The sequence below is a fragment of the Branchiostoma floridae genome, chromosome 12 (genome assembly GCF_000003815.2).
Source record: "Branchiostoma floridae strain S238N-H82 chromosome 12, Bfl_VNyyK, whole genome shotgun sequence".
Classification (NCBI taxonomy): Eukaryota; Metazoa; Chordata; class Leptocardii; order Amphioxiformes; family Branchiostomatidae; genus Branchiostoma; species Branchiostoma floridae.
In genome coordinates, this window is record NC_049990.1 from 20,232,279 (window position 1) to 20,250,444 (window position 18,166).

The 18,166-nt window shown below is 42.1% G+C and overlaps 1 protein-coding gene across 2 annotated transcripts in view; it reads right to left on the bottom strand.

Moving 5' to 3' along the window:
* The window catches only part of LOC118427488 (short transient receptor potential channel 1-like), a 37,028-nt gene that overhangs the window by 4,563 nt on the left and 14,299 nt on the right, over nt 1-18,166 (bottom strand). For both annotated transcript variants that reach the window (XM_035837313.1, XM_035837312.1), the window contains 13 exons: nt 8,751-8,844; nt 8,244-8,360; nt 7,597-7,688; nt 7,301-7,412; nt 6,890-6,998; nt 6,292-6,391; nt 5,637-5,708; nt 5,140-5,274; nt 4,538-4,719; nt 2,781-2,941; nt 2,259-2,398; nt 1,657-1,803; nt 54-370 (listed from right to left, as the gene is read on the bottom strand). In XM_035837313.1, the coding sequence (XP_035693206.1) occupies nt 54-370; nt 1,657-1,803; nt 2,259-2,398; nt 2,781-2,941; nt 4,538-4,719; nt 5,140-5,274; nt 5,637-5,708; nt 6,292-6,391; nt 6,890-6,998; nt 7,301-7,412; nt 7,597-7,688; nt 8,244-8,360; nt 8,751-8,844 (1,778 nt within the window). The remainder of the gene's footprint in view (nt 1-53; nt 371-1,656; nt 1,804-2,258; nt 2,399-2,780; nt 2,942-4,537; nt 4,720-5,139; nt 5,275-5,636; nt 5,709-6,291; nt 6,392-6,889; nt 6,999-7,300; nt 7,413-7,596; nt 7,689-8,243; nt 8,361-8,750; nt 8,845-18,166) is intronic.

Below are 18,166 nucleotides of genomic sequence, written 5' to 3' on the forward strand. Positions count from 1 at the left end.
GACATAGCAATATCGATAGATTGGTGATATGTTAAAGTGTACATTCATCCCACCTGGAAAAGACGTTATTGTGATTAGGGCACTGCACGCCCTGGCAGGTGTAACTGTTGTTCGGCAGCTCTATGCCAGGTGCGCTGTAGGTGGCCAACTCGATGCTGCAGGTGCCGTTGGCCTCGGCGTACTCCTTTGATATGTTAATGAGGATCTGAGGCGTAGGGGGAGAGGCCACTATGTTTGTGGGGATGTGCTCTCGAGGGACTTCGTTGTAGACCCAGTAGAGTTGTTGCAGTCCGATGGTAAAGGACAACAGGACCAATCCGAACAAGGCCAGGTACAGGAAGATGTTTGGCAACATCCTTCCGACGGAAATCTGAAGAAACGAGAGAATTTGTAAACAAGGAGGTAAGTGTATGTTATAATGGACATTATCATATAGCCAGGCGCCGCGGACCAATCAGAAGGCCCCGTTCCACGTTGGTTATGACGCAGTAACATATAGATTCCGGCCAGGCCGGTGTGTTCGCTCCTTCTGATTGATCAGAATGAATCGACACCGACACCGGCACCGTTGTCGATTTGTATCGACACCGGCACCGGTGCCAGTGTAGATTCATTCTGACCAATCAGAAGGAGCAATACACACAAGAAAGTAAGGGATATGCAGGCATTGGCCAATCAAAAGGAGCGAAACATATGCCAGAGCAGAGGGAATAAGTACAGACTGCAAGAGGGGGATGGCTCCTTCTGTTAACATTGGTTGTTTTGTTGTTCTAAAAAGCCAAAGACGGCAGTGTTTCGAATATTTTCTGTGGAAATTTTGGTTTCAAAATGCAATCTGTAATCTTCTTACCAATGTATGTACCAAAGAACAAATGTGAATTTTCAGAAATTCGACAACGGAATTCACATGTATAGTACCAAGGGATCTATGCGTCATACAGGAGTTTGTAAGTTTGGGTAGGCTATATGATAATAACGTTGATGACCCGCCTGTTCCTCGGTGTACATGGTGTCATAACGCCTGGTCCTTTGCTATAACCACCTCATAAAACCACCTCGTTCGCTTCGCTCACTCGGTGGTTTCATTCGGTGGTTATAGCAAAGGACCAGGCGTTATGACAGCATATACACCTCGGGGCGGGTCATTAACCCTTAAATATCACACTCATTTCACTTACGTGACTTACATTATTTACCATTTAGCCTTAGAGCTAAATAACTACACATGTATTACATACATACCAAAAACTATATAAGTTCATCAAAAGGATCTTTGGTTAATGTTGCCAACACACAAATACAGCCAAAAACAATACACCCCTCGGAGTTGGACCTAATTCATTAATTCCCAGAGGTAACAAAAAAAGGCCTGTCATATGGCTCGAGATTTCATCAAATCATAGCTTAAGCATAAAACTCGCTAACCTCTAATTATCATATCTGTATCATTACTGGTTTACTAGGTGTGAAATGCACAGTACAAAAAAGCAATAAAGCTAAAAGTAATCCAATAAAGTCAACGATATGTACGTGACGTAACATGGTTGCCCTAAATCAATCATTGCATTTAGGAATTTCATTCTTAAGTCGAAGTCTATCTACACGAAGGTAATGTAGGACCTAGCAGGGAACCAAAAAGAGCCAGTCTCCTAATACCTGCAGAGGGCCCACCACCGGGCTAGCGGTGTACAGGAAAGTCAGGCGGAGGAAACTAAAGATGTTCGCCACGGCAAACAGAGCCTCCGCCACCAGGTTCGGGTGGTACCGGCCCCACTGGCTGCGGCACGCGTCCTCGTCCTCAAACTGGAACACATTGTGAACTCCACGTGTTATTACAATTCAAAGTTAAATGTAAATCTGAGTAGACAAAAGGATAACAGCCGTCGCCAGCTAACTTGTGTAAATTCAAAGTAATCGCTAGATGGCGCAATTCGCAACAGTGGCAAACATTGATTTTCACGGATATAGTGACCAGCCCCTCCAACTCTGTTCTGTCATTTGCTACATATGTATGTGCACTAACACAACAAGGTGTCTGCTACTTTTCTAGCAACCATGACAACAGCCGTCTGGTCCAGGTCATCGACCATATCTGTTTGAAATGGAAGAAGAAACTGAGCAAAAAAAAATAATATGCTTCCCTTCCGCGAAAGTATGTATGATAAATGCGCCAGTCGACTACTTTAAGTGTTACACATATGCCTTTCAAAACTGTAGTATAAAGGAGACAGCTTAATTGTAACATCTTCATTGCTCACCTTCAGGTGTGCTACTATCTTGAGCGTGAAGCTGACGATGTAGAGAAAGTTCATGATGTAGCTCATCCAGTTCCGACTTTCCGACACGAACTCTCTCACTCCATCTCTCCACAACTGCTTCACTTCGGCCCACACCATTCCTGAGGAACAAGACAATCTCAATCGTAGTAGTACACTTTTATAGTAAACTGCTAGGTGGCACTACAGCGTGGATGATGCGGTCCTAAATGTGACTAAGTTGTATAGATCAGGAAACCACGAAGGGTTCAAGTACCGCCTACCGGTAACACACTAACCAACACACTAAGTCATGTTTGGGACCGCATCCTTCCAACTGCAGCGCCACCTAGCGGTGGGGAATAGAACCAGTCAGTATTAATTAGTCTTAGTTAGGAAGATGATTTTTTTTTATTGGACTCTTCAAAGAAAAAGTAACACTTTCACGTACACTGGAACACGCCCAAAACGTTGCCTGTATATGTAAAATAAACATGTTTTATATCTGAATACAGCCTTACTTACCCAGTACCCAGACCATGATGATATACTCAGGCGTAGTCAACGGAGGCCCGGAGTACTTCCTCAGTGAGATGGCTGAGAAGTCATCGTACGTGGAGATGTACAGCAGGAGGAGGAAAATGATGTAGGAGGCGCTGTGACTGATGAACTTGATGGCCGGGGATCTGTATGAGGAAAATGGTCGTATTATAATTGTAGAAATTTAGAGGGGCGAGTAGGAACAGAAAGAAATAAACATGCCGAAACCCGGGATCGATCCCGGGTCGGCAGATTTACAAAGCAAGCACGCTACCGCTGTCGCCACAAAAGCTTGGAGCTCATTGGCAAGGACGGTACGTAGGCGGTACTTCAACCCCACTGTTACACTATTCCCCCTTTTCTTTTTAAGATTCGTCCTCAAATCTCCGAGATCGACATCCCTGTGTGGCACATCTTAGCCTGTTACTCACAGTGTGGTACATCCGTTAGCCTGTTACTCGCAGGGCCGGTGTTGGAACCAATGCAGAAATTTAGAGGGGCGAGTAAGAACAGAAAGAAACAAACATGCACACCCGGGATCAAAGCAAACACGCTACCGCTGTCGCCACAAAAGCTCAGAGCTTCTTGGCATGGACGGTAGGCGGTACTTGAACCCCTTTGCCAAAAAGGTTATGTTTCCGGGTATGTGCGTCTGTCTTGTGTCTGTGTGTCTGTGCGCAGCATAACCCAAGAATTCTTGGATGGATATTTATGATATTTGGTATGTTTGTAGAGCAGGGTTGTAGCCAGCCTGAAATCATTTTCAGTCCCCTTGATTTTGAATGGGAATCCTATCGAGCACCGAAGACATGGCGTGACGTTGCGCGTCATTTCTAGGGGGTCTGGGTCCCAGAAAATTTTTAAATCAAGACCCTCTGAAACACTATTTCTTGCATTTTGAGGTGCAAACTTTGCTCGAGACTTAGCTGTTCAATGGCATCTATTTGGTGAAGAAGAACACATGGGTTTCAGTTTTTTTATATCTTTACATATCAATTTTTGTCTGTCCCAGGGGACAGAATGGAAAAAACTTTTTTCAGTCCCCAGTTGCAAAATTCCTTCAAAGGACTGAAGGACAGGTGCTGGCTACAACCCTGTTGTAGAGGTTGGCATGAGAAATAAACGATAATAATCTGGCCTCTCGGGCAGCTTTCTACAAAATCACAGAAAAGTGAACTTTTGGTTAGGATTAAAGTGCACATAGCCAAGCATAGATTATTTAAACGCTGAAGTCATTGCATGATCAATAGATTTCATTATTATGTTAGGCACTTGTTTTTAAAACCAGATGGAGTGAGGAAAGTCGTGTTATGTCGTGCAAATGTTTCCTAATGGCCCGACGTCTAGGAGACGCGCCAGGAATTAAATCCCATCCTCCTACGCAGGGACATCCAAGAGTGAAACCGCCTGTCTGGATGTACCCTGCTTTCTCAACCGTCACCCTTAGTTCCTAACCACCTTGCTTATAAATGTTAATGAGATTAACCTTATATATGCGAGACCCCTTTTGAAAACTGAAAGGCCTATTCTCTGATTGGCTGACAGCTGGTTTGGTGTGTGTGTGTGTGGGGGGGGTGCACACAGGAACCAAGAGTGACGGTTGAAAGAGCAGGGTACATTCAGACTGGCGGTTACGCCGTTGGATGTCCCTGCGTAGGAGGATGTTAAACCCCACGACCTCTTGATCCCACGTGCACGCTAGCTTCTCCACCATTCGACGCCACTTAATTCTACACCCGTACCTGATGATGGAGCCCAGCCCGCTGCGCGGTGCAACCAGGTACGCCACGGACAGGAGCGGCCAGATGAGACTGATACCGAGCGCCACCAGGAGCTTCCCGGCCAGAGGGAGTGTGCGGAACCGAGGCACGCCGCTGTACCATACCCGGTTCAGCAGCTGCTGGCAGCTCGGTCGGGCCACAAACTGGGGGAGAGAAACGGGAGAAAACAGTCATCCTCCTACGAGCCGTTTGAATATTTTGGGTTATGCCAAATAACAATAGAGGTATGTCGGTGTGCTGCATCAACTTTCTAAGATTTTGAAAATTAATATCAAATAGTTGTAGAGTAAAATCTCGTCTTGGCCATGACAATGGGGTCTGTGTACAACAGTCCAATTGCCTAGATCAAGCACACAATGAAGTTTTAAAATATTGGTATGACGTATTTGTACCATTCAAAACCTTCTTTATCCTTATTTTGGTTTCAAAAACAAAAACAAAAAAACAAAGAAAAATTCTACGAAAATTGTACTTTAGGGTTAACACTGTAGTGCTACGTACACTGAAAGTTTAGTAGCTTCCTTAATGGAGAAAGATGGGGACTATTTCAAGTACGTACAAACCTCCTTCTGGCCATACTCCACTGCGAGTTTCAGGCGGGCCAGACTCATCCCTACTCCGCCCTTCTCCTTCACCGGCTCGGGGTGGTTCGGGTTGTGCGCGTTCAGCACAGCAAGAAGCTCCTTAGAATCCCGTACCTACGATGTCAAAGGGTACGACATTCAGCAATGCTTTTAAAAATAAAAAGAACTAGCCACCATTTTCTCATAGCACAATAACAGATTAATTCTGTTAAAAGGTTCTTGCAAAGAAATCTGTCAAATTATTTACCGGAGAAATTTGAAACACTTGCATCAAGTTGCATGCTAAGCGATAACAAAAGGCTAGCTTTAGAGCACCAGAAGACTTAGCGATGTTGGTTTGGTGTCCCTAACGGCTTTCCTTAGTACAGCATGTGTGTTTTGGTGAAATTTTGGAAACAGAATAGCTAAAGACTAGCTGGATGAAATTTTATCATCTATGGCTTGTATGTAACTTGATTTTGACTAAATGACTTCACCTCGTCTAGCAGATCCGTGGAAAACTTCTTGCACTGTGCGGACAGCTTCTCGTAGTCACTTTTGAACTCGACCTGAAATCATGTGGAAAGCTAGCCTGGTTACCAAACCCCAGCCCGGTCTCAAGTATCTATCGTGCAGGGGTCTGGCAGGATGACATAGGAACTCTTCTCAATTTTGCCCCTTCTAGTGGGCAAAAAACTCCACCAATAGAACAGCAGCATGATCAGCAGGAGGTAATTACACCCTACCATGATTGGTTAAAGACTGTGACCCCCAACTGTACTTTTTATATCCATAACAGTGACCACTAAGTACTTGATTCGCTACTGTGATAGCCTGCTGACCAACTGTGGTGTGTTGTAGCTGGCTACCTGTGGTGTGAGTGGTCATCAATGCTAGGTTCTCCTCCCTCTGATCAAGGGCCTTCGAGAACCTTTCTACAGCCATCCTGCCAGACCCCATCACGAAAGATATCTGAGGTTGGGGAATGGTATCCAGGCTAGTGGAAAGCAGGTATTAATTTCCACAACGGACCAGATTTGAGAGTGACAATGACCTTCAACATCACATTCAATGACTCACATATATAATATATGCAAGTCACAGAGACGCATACGCAAACACATACACTTATTACACGCTGCACACACACACCTCAACAAAGCTGAGTCGCTTGAGCTCGTTGCTGAGAATCCAGGCCTTGTGGATGGGGTCTTCCTCGGTCAGAGCCATCAGCGAAGGGCTGGCGAGTGCTCTGGTGATCGTGACCATGTGAAGATGCAGATGAACAAGATGCAATACTTCAACTTAGGTCTCAGATCTAATTTTGTTCTGAAAACTGCCTACCTAACTAGAAAATTATTGATGGTCCTTTTGATTCTGAGTGAGAGTAATATGAAGCTGGTTTACCTGTATCCATGGGTAATTTACGCATGGTATTTTTATGGAAATCAAGTTGATTTCAAATAGCAATATTTTCAAATTGCTTGCTTACTTACTTGCTTATGACGAGTCCTAATTTTCAAATTACTGCAGTTTAAAGTTCGCCGACTTGAAAGCCCTATAAACTCTGTTTTTAAAAACAGTGAATATAGGATACCCCACGGATAAAGGTGAAGTAGCGTTAACGGTACGTGAGAAGTCACGTGCACTAACGGATGAGTTATGCATTCTCAATAGGAACACGTGGTCGGTAAAAAAACTGTTAGATGCTGAGTTTGGACGAGTCTGTGACCTTAAAGAAGTCTCATACCTGTATATGTTGAGGCGGCGGCGGGAGTGACGGAGGCTGTCCCGCTCACTAGAGGAGGTACAGTACACACAGTCGCACCCTACTGTGTGGGGGGACGGCAGGTACGCACCTAGAGGATACATTAATGCATAAAAGAAGACATTTATTACACATTTTGCCCAATGAATTTTAAATTTTGGGGTAAGAGACTTTGTAGGCATAGCTGGAATATATCAAAAATTTTCTTCTCTTTTGCTTTAGATAGTTAACTAATTCAATGCATCGCATTTTGGACGTGAATATGTGATGAAACATCATATTCATATAAATATATCTTACTTTGACACAGCTAGTTTACGAAAATTGGGGCATATAAGAATAATAGAGTTACAATGTAGATTCCAGGAAATGTTCTTGGATTAGATCACTGACCTCTCTTGACTAGGATCTTGATGATATCGTAGTTGTCCCTATGTGCGGCGAGCATGACGGGACTGACGTCAGGTGGCGCGAAATTTGAATAGCACACACTCTCAACGACGTCCTGGAAACAAAGAAACGTTCATCAGTTGAACGACTACCCATCGCCACCCTCATTTTCGTGCACGCTCACGCCAAACTGTAGTCTCGCTAGAACACATTTCAAAATGGCACCCATTATTGGAATGTTTCTATTGCCATGTTTATTGCATTTATATCGATCTATCGAAAAGAATAGGAAGGTGTACCATCATGCTGGCCTTATGCATCGGTCTGTGATCCAGTAGTAACTCCACCGCCCAGGCAGCCTCCTCGTTCACCGCGAACAGTAACGCGTCACCTAAAACAAGTGTCCGAAAACATTAATCTCCAAGCAGAGTCTACAATGGCATAAGATAGTGCCAAAATAGCCAAGGAGTGTGGTCAGCCAAAAGGTGGCGAAACACACCCCTTAACCAGCTTCACTCCTATGCCAGCTTTTGATACTATCTTGTGCTACCGTAGGATCTACTTTGAGATTACAAAAACATGTATTATCTTATTGACAAAAGGGTAATACTATGTAGTTTTTTCTTAATATATTCAGTTTCCAGCAAAAATACACATCTAGTTACAAGAAAAGCTGCCAGGGAGGCCCAAAGGAGCACCGCTTATTCCCAAGCACAAGTTTATTTGCCACTAAAAACTCGGACGTTTAACTGTCGTATCAAAGATCACCGCTAGGAGGCTTTGTATGGTTGACACCCATCTTCGCACTAAATATCATAAAAACATCTTTCCACATGGAAACGAGAATCTGCGGTTTTGATACCATGTAAGACTGGATTAGACAATGTAACTTTTCTTACTCAGTCATAGATTTCATGTTTGAGACGATTCTAAATTTGTCACTTACCCACGTAGATGTCATGTCTGAGCAGCAGTTTGGTGATGTCAGAAAGGTCGTGTTCTATGGCGATCAGCAGAGCACTTCTCCCCAGCTGGTCCACACAGTGGATGTTCACTTTCTGTCCTAAGAAACAAATAAAAGCACCTCCTACTAAAAAAGTAAAAGATCGCAGTAAACACTGTTCATCGTCATAACAAGGAAGCTCGTCAAGTTTGCACGTTTATAAGTTTATGAGGAAGTTTGATCTTTGTCCATGTCAGGAGGCGCGAGACTGATGTGGGCTTTTAACTCCTTTTAATCCATGAAATACTACATCCGACACTAGAGCCGGACGAACTTCCCCCTCTGCATCCTAGGTCTATGTAGTTCATTTGTGGGCCAGACTAATTATATGCCCGTGACCCCATTACACATCATCACAGTCCAGCAAATGCCTACTGGACTTCAGTTATGGCATATTTTTCGTTCAATGCAGATGTTGATACTAGATATGGAAACGTCTTAAAGACCTACCTGCTTTGTCTTTGTTCTTTAAGATCCTCTGTACGGCGACCAGGTCTCCCTTCTCCACCGCGGCGAGGTAAAACCGCTCATCTATGGATAGGGCCTGATGGAAAATACAATATTAATAGTTAATGTTCATTTTCAAAATCATTCCCAAAGGTTGATAAGCTTGTAGGTTAGTAGTAATGGTGCCTATAACGACCTACTAAAAGGTCAAATGATAGGTGAGGTGAATCATGAAGTAAAGGAAAGTAATGGAGTGCATATCACTAATTTCTAATCAAGTATAAGATACTGCTGTTACTACAGTGGGAATTGCCTTCTTCTTTGGAGGCAGTGGGTAATGATCTGCCCCGCGTTCTGCATGATGAGTGGGTTTTGTGATTTTAGAAACTTTAGATTTTAGCGGTGATCTTCTAAATGGTAAAAGTTCTTTGAAACTGTCAAAAATGATGTTTCTTTCAACCTTGTAGTGAATATGTTGACTAGTCAAATTTACTTTATTTTCATTTCCCATATATTAAGCATTCATTCAACAATATTTTCACAATCCCTTCGTGAACATGGACTAAAGGACGATGAAACTCTCTATCTATTGGCACTTTCACCAACGTATTTTAGTGCGAAAGCCTGTTCTAAGTTCCAGAATCTAGAAATGCTTTTAAGCATTTTTTGATCCGTTGTCCCTATAGTCTAATGATACATTTAGACCTCTTCATAGGAAAGCATATTAAAATACAATGAAAAAAGGTTTCAGAAAAGTACTAACCCCAATTGCAATCTTTAAAAAGTTTCTAATTCTCCACCAAACCCGATGAAAACTCGCTCTATGAAAAAATAAAATAGACAAACTGACCCCAGTTTTCTCCTGATACCACACGTACGACACAACAACTAAAATACTTCCGCGCGCCACCAAACTGCTAAACTGAGCAAATTTTGACCAAAATGGGAAAGTTTAAACCCTACTTGTTCCTTCTAACGTAAAAAGTCTCCAGGTTGGGCTCAAATTCTCAAGGAAAAAGAGGAATTTTACGGATTTTAGGTGGAACTATGATCCTTCCACTGCACAACTCAACTGTGACGTTTGCCCTAAAAGGCAAGCCTATAGGGACTTTGCTCATATTTGCAACATTACAAGTAATTATATAAGTTCCGACGTCTCCTTTGATTGCTGAGTAGGAAGAGTGGAAAATTAATTATTGCCTTCATATTACTATTCATCCGGAACAAAAGACAGCTATCAATACAATTTTTTAAAAATCGATATCAAATTTCCTGAACATAACCAGTACCATGGTGATAATAAATGTGTCAGGCTTGTGAAACCAATTTACACAACACTTAATGCATTGTAATTTTCCTTTCATTATCTATTGCCTAATTCGATTTTCTTTGTTAGAAATTATCCTTACTTTCTATGGCATACATTTTGATTAGGACATCCGCGTACAGTAATGTTGAGATCAAAAATATTTTCAAACATAATATAACGTCATGAAGCAAAATACAAAATGTTGTTTTTACGTACTCTCTGGATTTTGTTCGAACCTCAATATCACAGTGTAAATCGCACAAACAGTTATGATAGGTGTCGCGCAGAATTTCTGTAGCGTCAGATTTTTGCTCCGTGAAAGAGTAGTCGTTGGTGGAGCTTAGGATTTGGTTAGAGCAAACGTTAGGGCTATAATGGTAGGTTAGTATCTGGTTAGTGTTAGTTTTATAGTAACGGCTACTGTCTTAAGGTTATGCCTTGTGGTAATACCCCCCTCACATTAGGCGCGATTCGATCGAAAGACTAGTTTACGAGCTCTAAATGACATTTTCGTGAGTAAGACGTCCGGTGTTCTCACGATCATCTTGCGATTTTTAGGGATCGCCGGCATTTTTCAGGAGTCTTACGACGGTCGCGGTGCAGCGAAACATGTTTTTAACATAAGCGACAAGTCGCAGGAGATCTCCGAGATCGCAAAGCTCGTTACCGAGTCGCAGATCGTGCGTGCAAATCGTGCGTACCTCGCAAGAGTATTGGTCAATAGTCTTGCGTCAATCCAACGATTGAAGACCGATAGGCGAGCACAGACATAGTTATTAATCATCGAGCGCAATTCGGATGGCGAACGCCCGTCAGTCGGGCGACCTTCGGGCGACGTTCACCCGACTTCCGATTGTTTGCAAATATTGAGTTTCTGGGAATGTGAGGTCAATTCTAACATTGTGGCCCCTGTGGCAGTATGTAGGCTGGCTTTGTGACACACTTTTCTTTCGTGTGTCATTTCTTTTATGCCCGCGCATTCCATTCATTGGTTAAAAAGATTCCGACAACAAAATAACATTTATTGATCTCTTGCCTTTATTTTTAGGAACATTTAGTGTTCCCTTGTCCGCGTGCAAGAGGTCATGGGAGGTTCATTATCATAGATTTATTCACCGTCGATCGCACGAGGCTCGCTTATATGTGAGGGGGACAGATTTGGGGCGAAACATTCGCAAGACCATCTTAAGATCTTAAAATCAGCAGACCTTCCTGCGATCGCGAAGTACGTCCGAAGATCGTATATAATGTGAGGGGGGTATAAGGGTTTGTGTCGGCCAAGGGTTAGGGTTCGGGAAAAAGCCTTCACAGTGTGACCCCTCCATCCAAATTCCGCTCAGACTCGACTATGAGAAACTTCTATCACAAGCAATGTTGCGGGCAAATATATGCCAGGGGCAGAAATTAGGCTTGAAACCGGCGCTATGCCACAACGTTTGGTGTGAATATGTGAGACTATGGGTGACCTAGCCTTGCGAATACAATCGATATCTAGGAATTCATACCACTCCTTTGATATGGTAACTTATTCATTAGTTTCCAGGTAAAAGCAAACCCTTTCTTAGAACGGCCGACTGATTCCAAAAGCAATGATCAGCGATGGTTAGCGAGGGCAACAGTCTATGTGTGCACAGAATGCAATAGCGACAGTTAGGGAGAGTTCAAAGACACGCGAATCTTTAAGACTGGATCTCAGACTAATCAATGGGTATGCGTCAGGTCAAGGCTATACATAAAAGCTGCAATGAAAAGGCAACTTTAGAAATGTTAGGTCCATAACCCTATCCAGACTGGGCTTTTGGGGCATTCCCTGGACTGGGGTGTTGGGGGGGGGATTATTTTAAAAACGGCTTACTGTACGATCACCAAATTTCCAGAGGGTGATATGCTCGTCGAGTTTTATAATTCCAGAAATTTTTGTATCATTATGACGTAATATTACGTAACTATGACGTCATTAATTGATTTTTTCGGCTAAAACGGGGAATTCCCATAATACCTTCATATTTTACACAAAAGGTTACCAATAATGGTTTTTTATTAATATTTAAGTGTTAATCTACTCTAGTTAGGGCATAGCATTGGAAGAAGAGGCCCATCCATTTTCTTCCACCGCCTTTTATCTCCCCGACTTAAGTCAGGTATCAATTTGTACACACATGGGTAGAGTGAGGAGAATGAAGAAGTTAAGTGAATTTCCCCAGTTTAAGGACGCTACGACTGGCTAGGAATAGAACTTGTGACTTTCGATCATGTGTCTCGCTAAAGCCGTAATGTCACTGAAGTCGTCTTGCCGATAATCAACTCCTTCTTTGACAACTGACGCTAATTCACCTTTATTCCCGGGGTAACTTATATTTGCTGTATTTGAAGAAGTTATTTCGGAATATCAACGGAAGGCAGATTGAAACTATCGTCTGTCTACATGATGTCCCTAGAAACTCTTTTTTAACAAACAAACAAACAAACAAACAGCGAATATAGAGCTTTACTTGAAAACTACGCCTCTACTTTCCACAAAACAGTACCAAGGGCATAACTTTTCGTACAACGGTCTCGAGTTCAAGATTCTTATCTCGAGGGACTAAAGACGTACAATTTGTATTCATGAGCAAGTGAGAAATGAAGTACTCTTTTGCTCCCTCACGAATGGACGAGGTCCCTTTACCAGTTTGGGGTGATGACATCGTCCGTTGATAAGGTAATTCGTATTCAGTCCATGGCTATTCTCAGCCACTGGGATTAAGAGAAAGCGGTTGGGCTTAATGGGTTTAGAGTAAAACCATTTGGGCCACAAGAGATTCACTATTGCGAGATTGTACTGTGGTCTTACAAGTTAGGCCTTCGTTCAAACATCACACTGTGCAATTATCTGTTCATTAGGATATCGAACATAACTGTGGTTCAACGACCTAATAAGATAGCGATGTTTTAACAATGTGGCCTTGGGGCGCAAACGATAGTAGGGGCAGGATAACGGCGGTTTAATCCGATTGGGCATGGTTTGGGGAGGGGTCGCATTAGTCGATTTGGGGACTTACATCCCGTAGCCCAATTTATATGAACGGGGGATTAAAAACTCTACAGGCAAAAGAACCCAACACATTTTTTCGAAAAGAGTCGGGTGACAAAGTTTGTATAATTATGGCTTGTTTCGATCTACATTAAACATGGCGAAACCCTAATTCACATCAGCATTACAGCATTGTATATGGCTAAACTGTTCTGTTGCGAGACAAAGTTTGCCAGTTAATTGAAAATACTAGCCATACATAGCGATTTACGTAGACAACAAACTACCTGAAAAACCATTAAGCTTCACGTAGATGGAATTCAGTTAAATATGACCTTTACCTCTTGATAGCGGGAATGTTATTTCTAGTCGTATGTAAAGGTGCCTCTCACTGCACTTGGGGCACCGGTGCGTCACTGCGGGGTTCAAAAGATTACTCAACGAATTTCAGAGATAAAGATCTAATTTTCTTACGTTTTGTGTATTCTTTTATCTTCTAAGTCATGCTTTTACGTAATACGCAATATATGAATTATAAATTAAAAAATCGGCGAAAATATAGCACAACATTGCCTCGAAAAATCGCAGTGCCACACCGGTGCCTCAAGTGCAGTAAGATACCACCTTATGATATATCATGGTACCAAATAGTATTCCAACCACGATATGCTACTGAACATGCATGCAGACACTTGTATATTGTGTTATCTTGTGCAATGCACCTGCCGTTAAGGTGACGACTAAAGCATTTTACCGACATTTTGTACAGGAAGTTGCACCAGAGGTTAATGTAAGTTGAGAATAGGATCAGGTGGAAACGATATGTCCTGCTGAGTACACGTCATATCTTTGACAGCCTGCGTGACTCGGATATTTTACGATCATACGTGTAAAACTAAATGAGGCGACGCAGAATGGCGTAAAAATAATATTAGTGCCTACAAAAGGATATTGATTTTTAAGGTCATCAAATCAGAGAAAATTGGAAAACAGATTATTGGGCCTAAAGGAAAAATGATTTTTTGCTACGTTTCATTTGCGTACTCGGTAAGGGTGTTAATGTATTAAAGATATCGATTTATATTTGTGTGGAGTGAAAATTATTGATTTTATCAAACTGTGAATGAAACTGTGAAAACTAATAGCAGTGCAGTCAGATGTAGGGATAGATAAGTAATGAAATCGGCACTGTCAACAAGAGACAACTCGTTGGCCATGAGTACATAAAATATTCTTCTTTTCTATATATATTTTCTTTGGGACAGCCGAGGACAATGTGATACTGCATTTAAGTTTGTAACTTATTTCAACTGTGCCATGTACAAAGAATGTAGGCTTTTACTTCCCAACCAAAGTCAGGTACCCATCTTTACATGAGGGTTAAGTGATGAAGGCCCTGTAAAGTGTCTTTCCCAAGGGCTCAACGTTAGGGGCACGGCAGGGATCGAACTCGAAACCTCTTTTTTCCGTGCCCAACACTAGTTACGCCACATAAGATTCATCTGTTTGCAAATCTACTGCAAACTTGATCGTTGTTTTGTCGTTAGGCTGAAATGTGTCAAAATGTGCCAAAAGCACACGCCAAAAACACCTCTACACCTTTGCCACCAAGGACCGTAATTCAAAAAGAAACGGAGTTGTTTTCAAAATTACGCTTTCATGACAGAGCTGGAGATGTTACCTGGGCAAAGAAAGTTGATATAGCCACCTACCGACGACAACAGACCTTAATGCACAACAGATACAACCATATCCCTTTTGCACGAAGAGACATGTTTCTAACTCCACGAGACACAGATATATAGCCGCAAATGGCGAGTTCATATCTTATTTCTCAGAAAGACGATTGAAATATGTACCTGGTAAACTTTAGCAGGTATGTATTTCAATCGGTATTGAAAGCACTATCATACACATCATAGGGCATTTCTCATTTGTGTGAATATCATATGATAAGTCTTAACTTTTAAAGAAGTATACTCCATTAAAAGTTTACTTTTTTTGTATGGGTTTTGGGCTCTTAGTGGCAATAATTTGAACTAAAGGGGCCATTGTTACTTTAGGATTTGAATTACAATTGCTCAAAAAGGGGTTCACGGGTCGTCTCGATGTAAGTATGTAAGAAGTCGACTGTAAGTATGTAAGTACGTAATTCAACCGTTGGTTTCTTGAGGATTTCTACGTACGAATTAACATTTTCCCTTAGGCTTTATCCATGTGTAACACCCATGAAATCGAACGCCGCGCACTAAAACCCTGGTTGATCAAGATTCATTCCCTAACCTATACCTCTTGTATATACAGTCGTGACCCAGTGTATCGTGACTAATAACACTTTCCTGTGTATGTCTACAGTATCGTCGAAGTGCAGACACCACCTTTAACATCACCGACCTTTTTTCATTACCTTCGTGAAGCGGAGGTTTTGTAGTCATTCGGTGGTTTTGTGTTCGTCTCGCTTGTCAAATGTTTGGCTATTGGTATATCAATGCTAGCTATAGGCACGTACATGGTAACAACAAGTTGGGTGAAAAATCATATACAGGAATTGACAGGACAACGTTGGTAGAACTATTTATAAATCAAAATTAACAGGGAGTATGTAGAAGAGACTGCTATTAGTACAATGAAATTCATGGGGAGATCTTTATGATCTATTTGTTTTTCTGGGTATACGAGGGGCGTGCAATAAGCAATAACCCTGACCCATTTCCCATAGCAGGAGATTAATGAAACTTGACACAGATATTAGTCATTATCTTCATAGGAATCACCCAGAGTTTTGCATTTCTCCCATCGTTTGATGCAGCTCTGGACACCGTTTATGTAGGACACCCCAGGTTGGTCCTCCAACAGATGCCTCATCAATGGCAAAAGAGGGACGACCAGGTCTGGGAGCTGTTTCCACAGACTTCCGGCCACGTTTGAATTCAGTATGCCAGCGTTTTACAAGGTCATATGATGGGGCATCATCACCATAAGTTTCTTTCATTTCATCAAAAGTCTTCTTTGGTGTGCGTCCTTTCAAATACAAAAACCGGATCACTGCGAGACACTCAACTGGTTCCATTTCACATCTGGTCCATTTCGCACCTGACTCAATTCAAACGCCAGTAAATCAGAAACCACAATTAGTTCAGAGTTGTTTTATGCAACATAACCCATAGAGATATGAATCATTACACATACAAAAATTCATTTAGATCAAACGACTGGAAGTGGGTCAGGGACATTACTTATTGCACGCCCCTCGTATGTATTTAACATGCTAGTTTCATATAGCGTTACGGAATAGAAGGTATTTTTACTTTTGTTGATACTGTACTACATCACATCTGTCTAATACCCGTGCAAATTGATGAGCCATCTGTGAAGTATAGAAATGCCAGAATACCCTAAGGATACTCAAGTTCTCTTGCAGACAACGATGTAATTATTACCAGTCAACGATGGGGTAATCTGTCTGGGTTAGCCATGAGATAAGCATATCCACTAGACAGGCTGGAAGGCAAGCATTACATGGTCATATATATGCAAGAGACTAGGTGGGTACCGGTACAGAAAATTCAGGAATAGATACGGTCCAGGTCTAGAGGACCAGGTCCGGACCTAAACCTGCCTTAATTATCTTTGTGGATGAGCAATACTGAATTTTTTTTCCATTTCGCTATGAAGGATTCTGTTTGGTGGAATATCCGACGTCCACTGGCGTTTTAAAATGCTATTTGCATGGAAACAAAACTAACTGCCTCTGCTTAGGCTAAGTTTGGCCGTGAGAAAATTTGTCAAATATTAACTCTCTTCCCTACTTCGTTCTTTCTATTTTCCTGGACCTATAAGCTCCCTAAACACCTGAACACCTGCCGGTATAATCTGTTCATTTTGAGAATCAGTCCAAAATCCGGTCCACTGCTTTTTCAGGTCTCTTAAAGACCATTTACTAACTGGTCACGAAGGCAGACTCAAAGTTTTAGACTGTCTTGGAGCGATAGATCTTGAAGAATAAGTCAAGTTGACAGCTAGCCTTATCACATTCATACATACACCATACTGGAGTCCCTTTAAGTCGCGACACGCCTAGCGGGTATAATGGGGGATCATACTGTAAGACTAACACTACGTGTACAGCATATAATCAACACAGTTACACCCATTGCCTCCATGCCATCGTCTTGAAATGGTTATGAATACTTCCAAGACTCTGAACCCTCTGAAAACTTATGGTCATATACTTAACATTCAAAACAATGTTTTTGATTGAATGAAATTTTTACCAGATATCAAAACCGGCTGCTGCGATATCAAGAAAGGCCACAAAGGAGCCCAAAATGCAATTCTGCTCTGAAAGGACAGTACCTAACCACATATCAAATTTCGTGACGATTCGTCTATAACGACTTGAGTTATGATGGTATACATTCAAATGATACCGAAACACAACCTTCTTGGCAAAGGTAATAAAAAACTCAAAATAGAACCAATCCAAAATATTGAATGCGTTGTCTCCTACACTGCATCGAGTGAGCTAGATACAGCAACCAGATGTGTGAGGACCGAACGGTTTCGAAAACGCCCCCCCCCCCCGATATTACAACACATAAGCCTACATAACCAGTACCTGAGGTGTCCATAAATTTCATTACCAAGGGTACTGAAAAACATAATGGTTTCCTTGTGCTTTAACTGGTAGTAGCCTCACAGTTGAGCTACCGGCTCTAACTAGTTGGTAACTGGGAGACCCAGATTCAAATCCTGGGGTTGAACATATTGGATGGGAAGCGAGGGGACGTAAATAGGGGTCCTGTGTTTGAGGACGTATCTCAAGCACGGCGAATGGCTCGCAACCACTACCTATAAAGCACGCTCTGCTCCAGAAACAGCAGTGTAACTTGCTGACCTATGCCCCACTAGGTACTATAGAAGGTGAAATACAAGAGGATATTGAAACTGCGGCTACAACAGGTTAATAAACGAATGAAAGACAAACTTGTGGCGCCATTGCCCTATATCACAGTACGTACTATATCACTTTTGACAGAGCATATTCGCAATTTATACTCACGGATATCCGTCTTTACGACAAGCAGATGTATGATC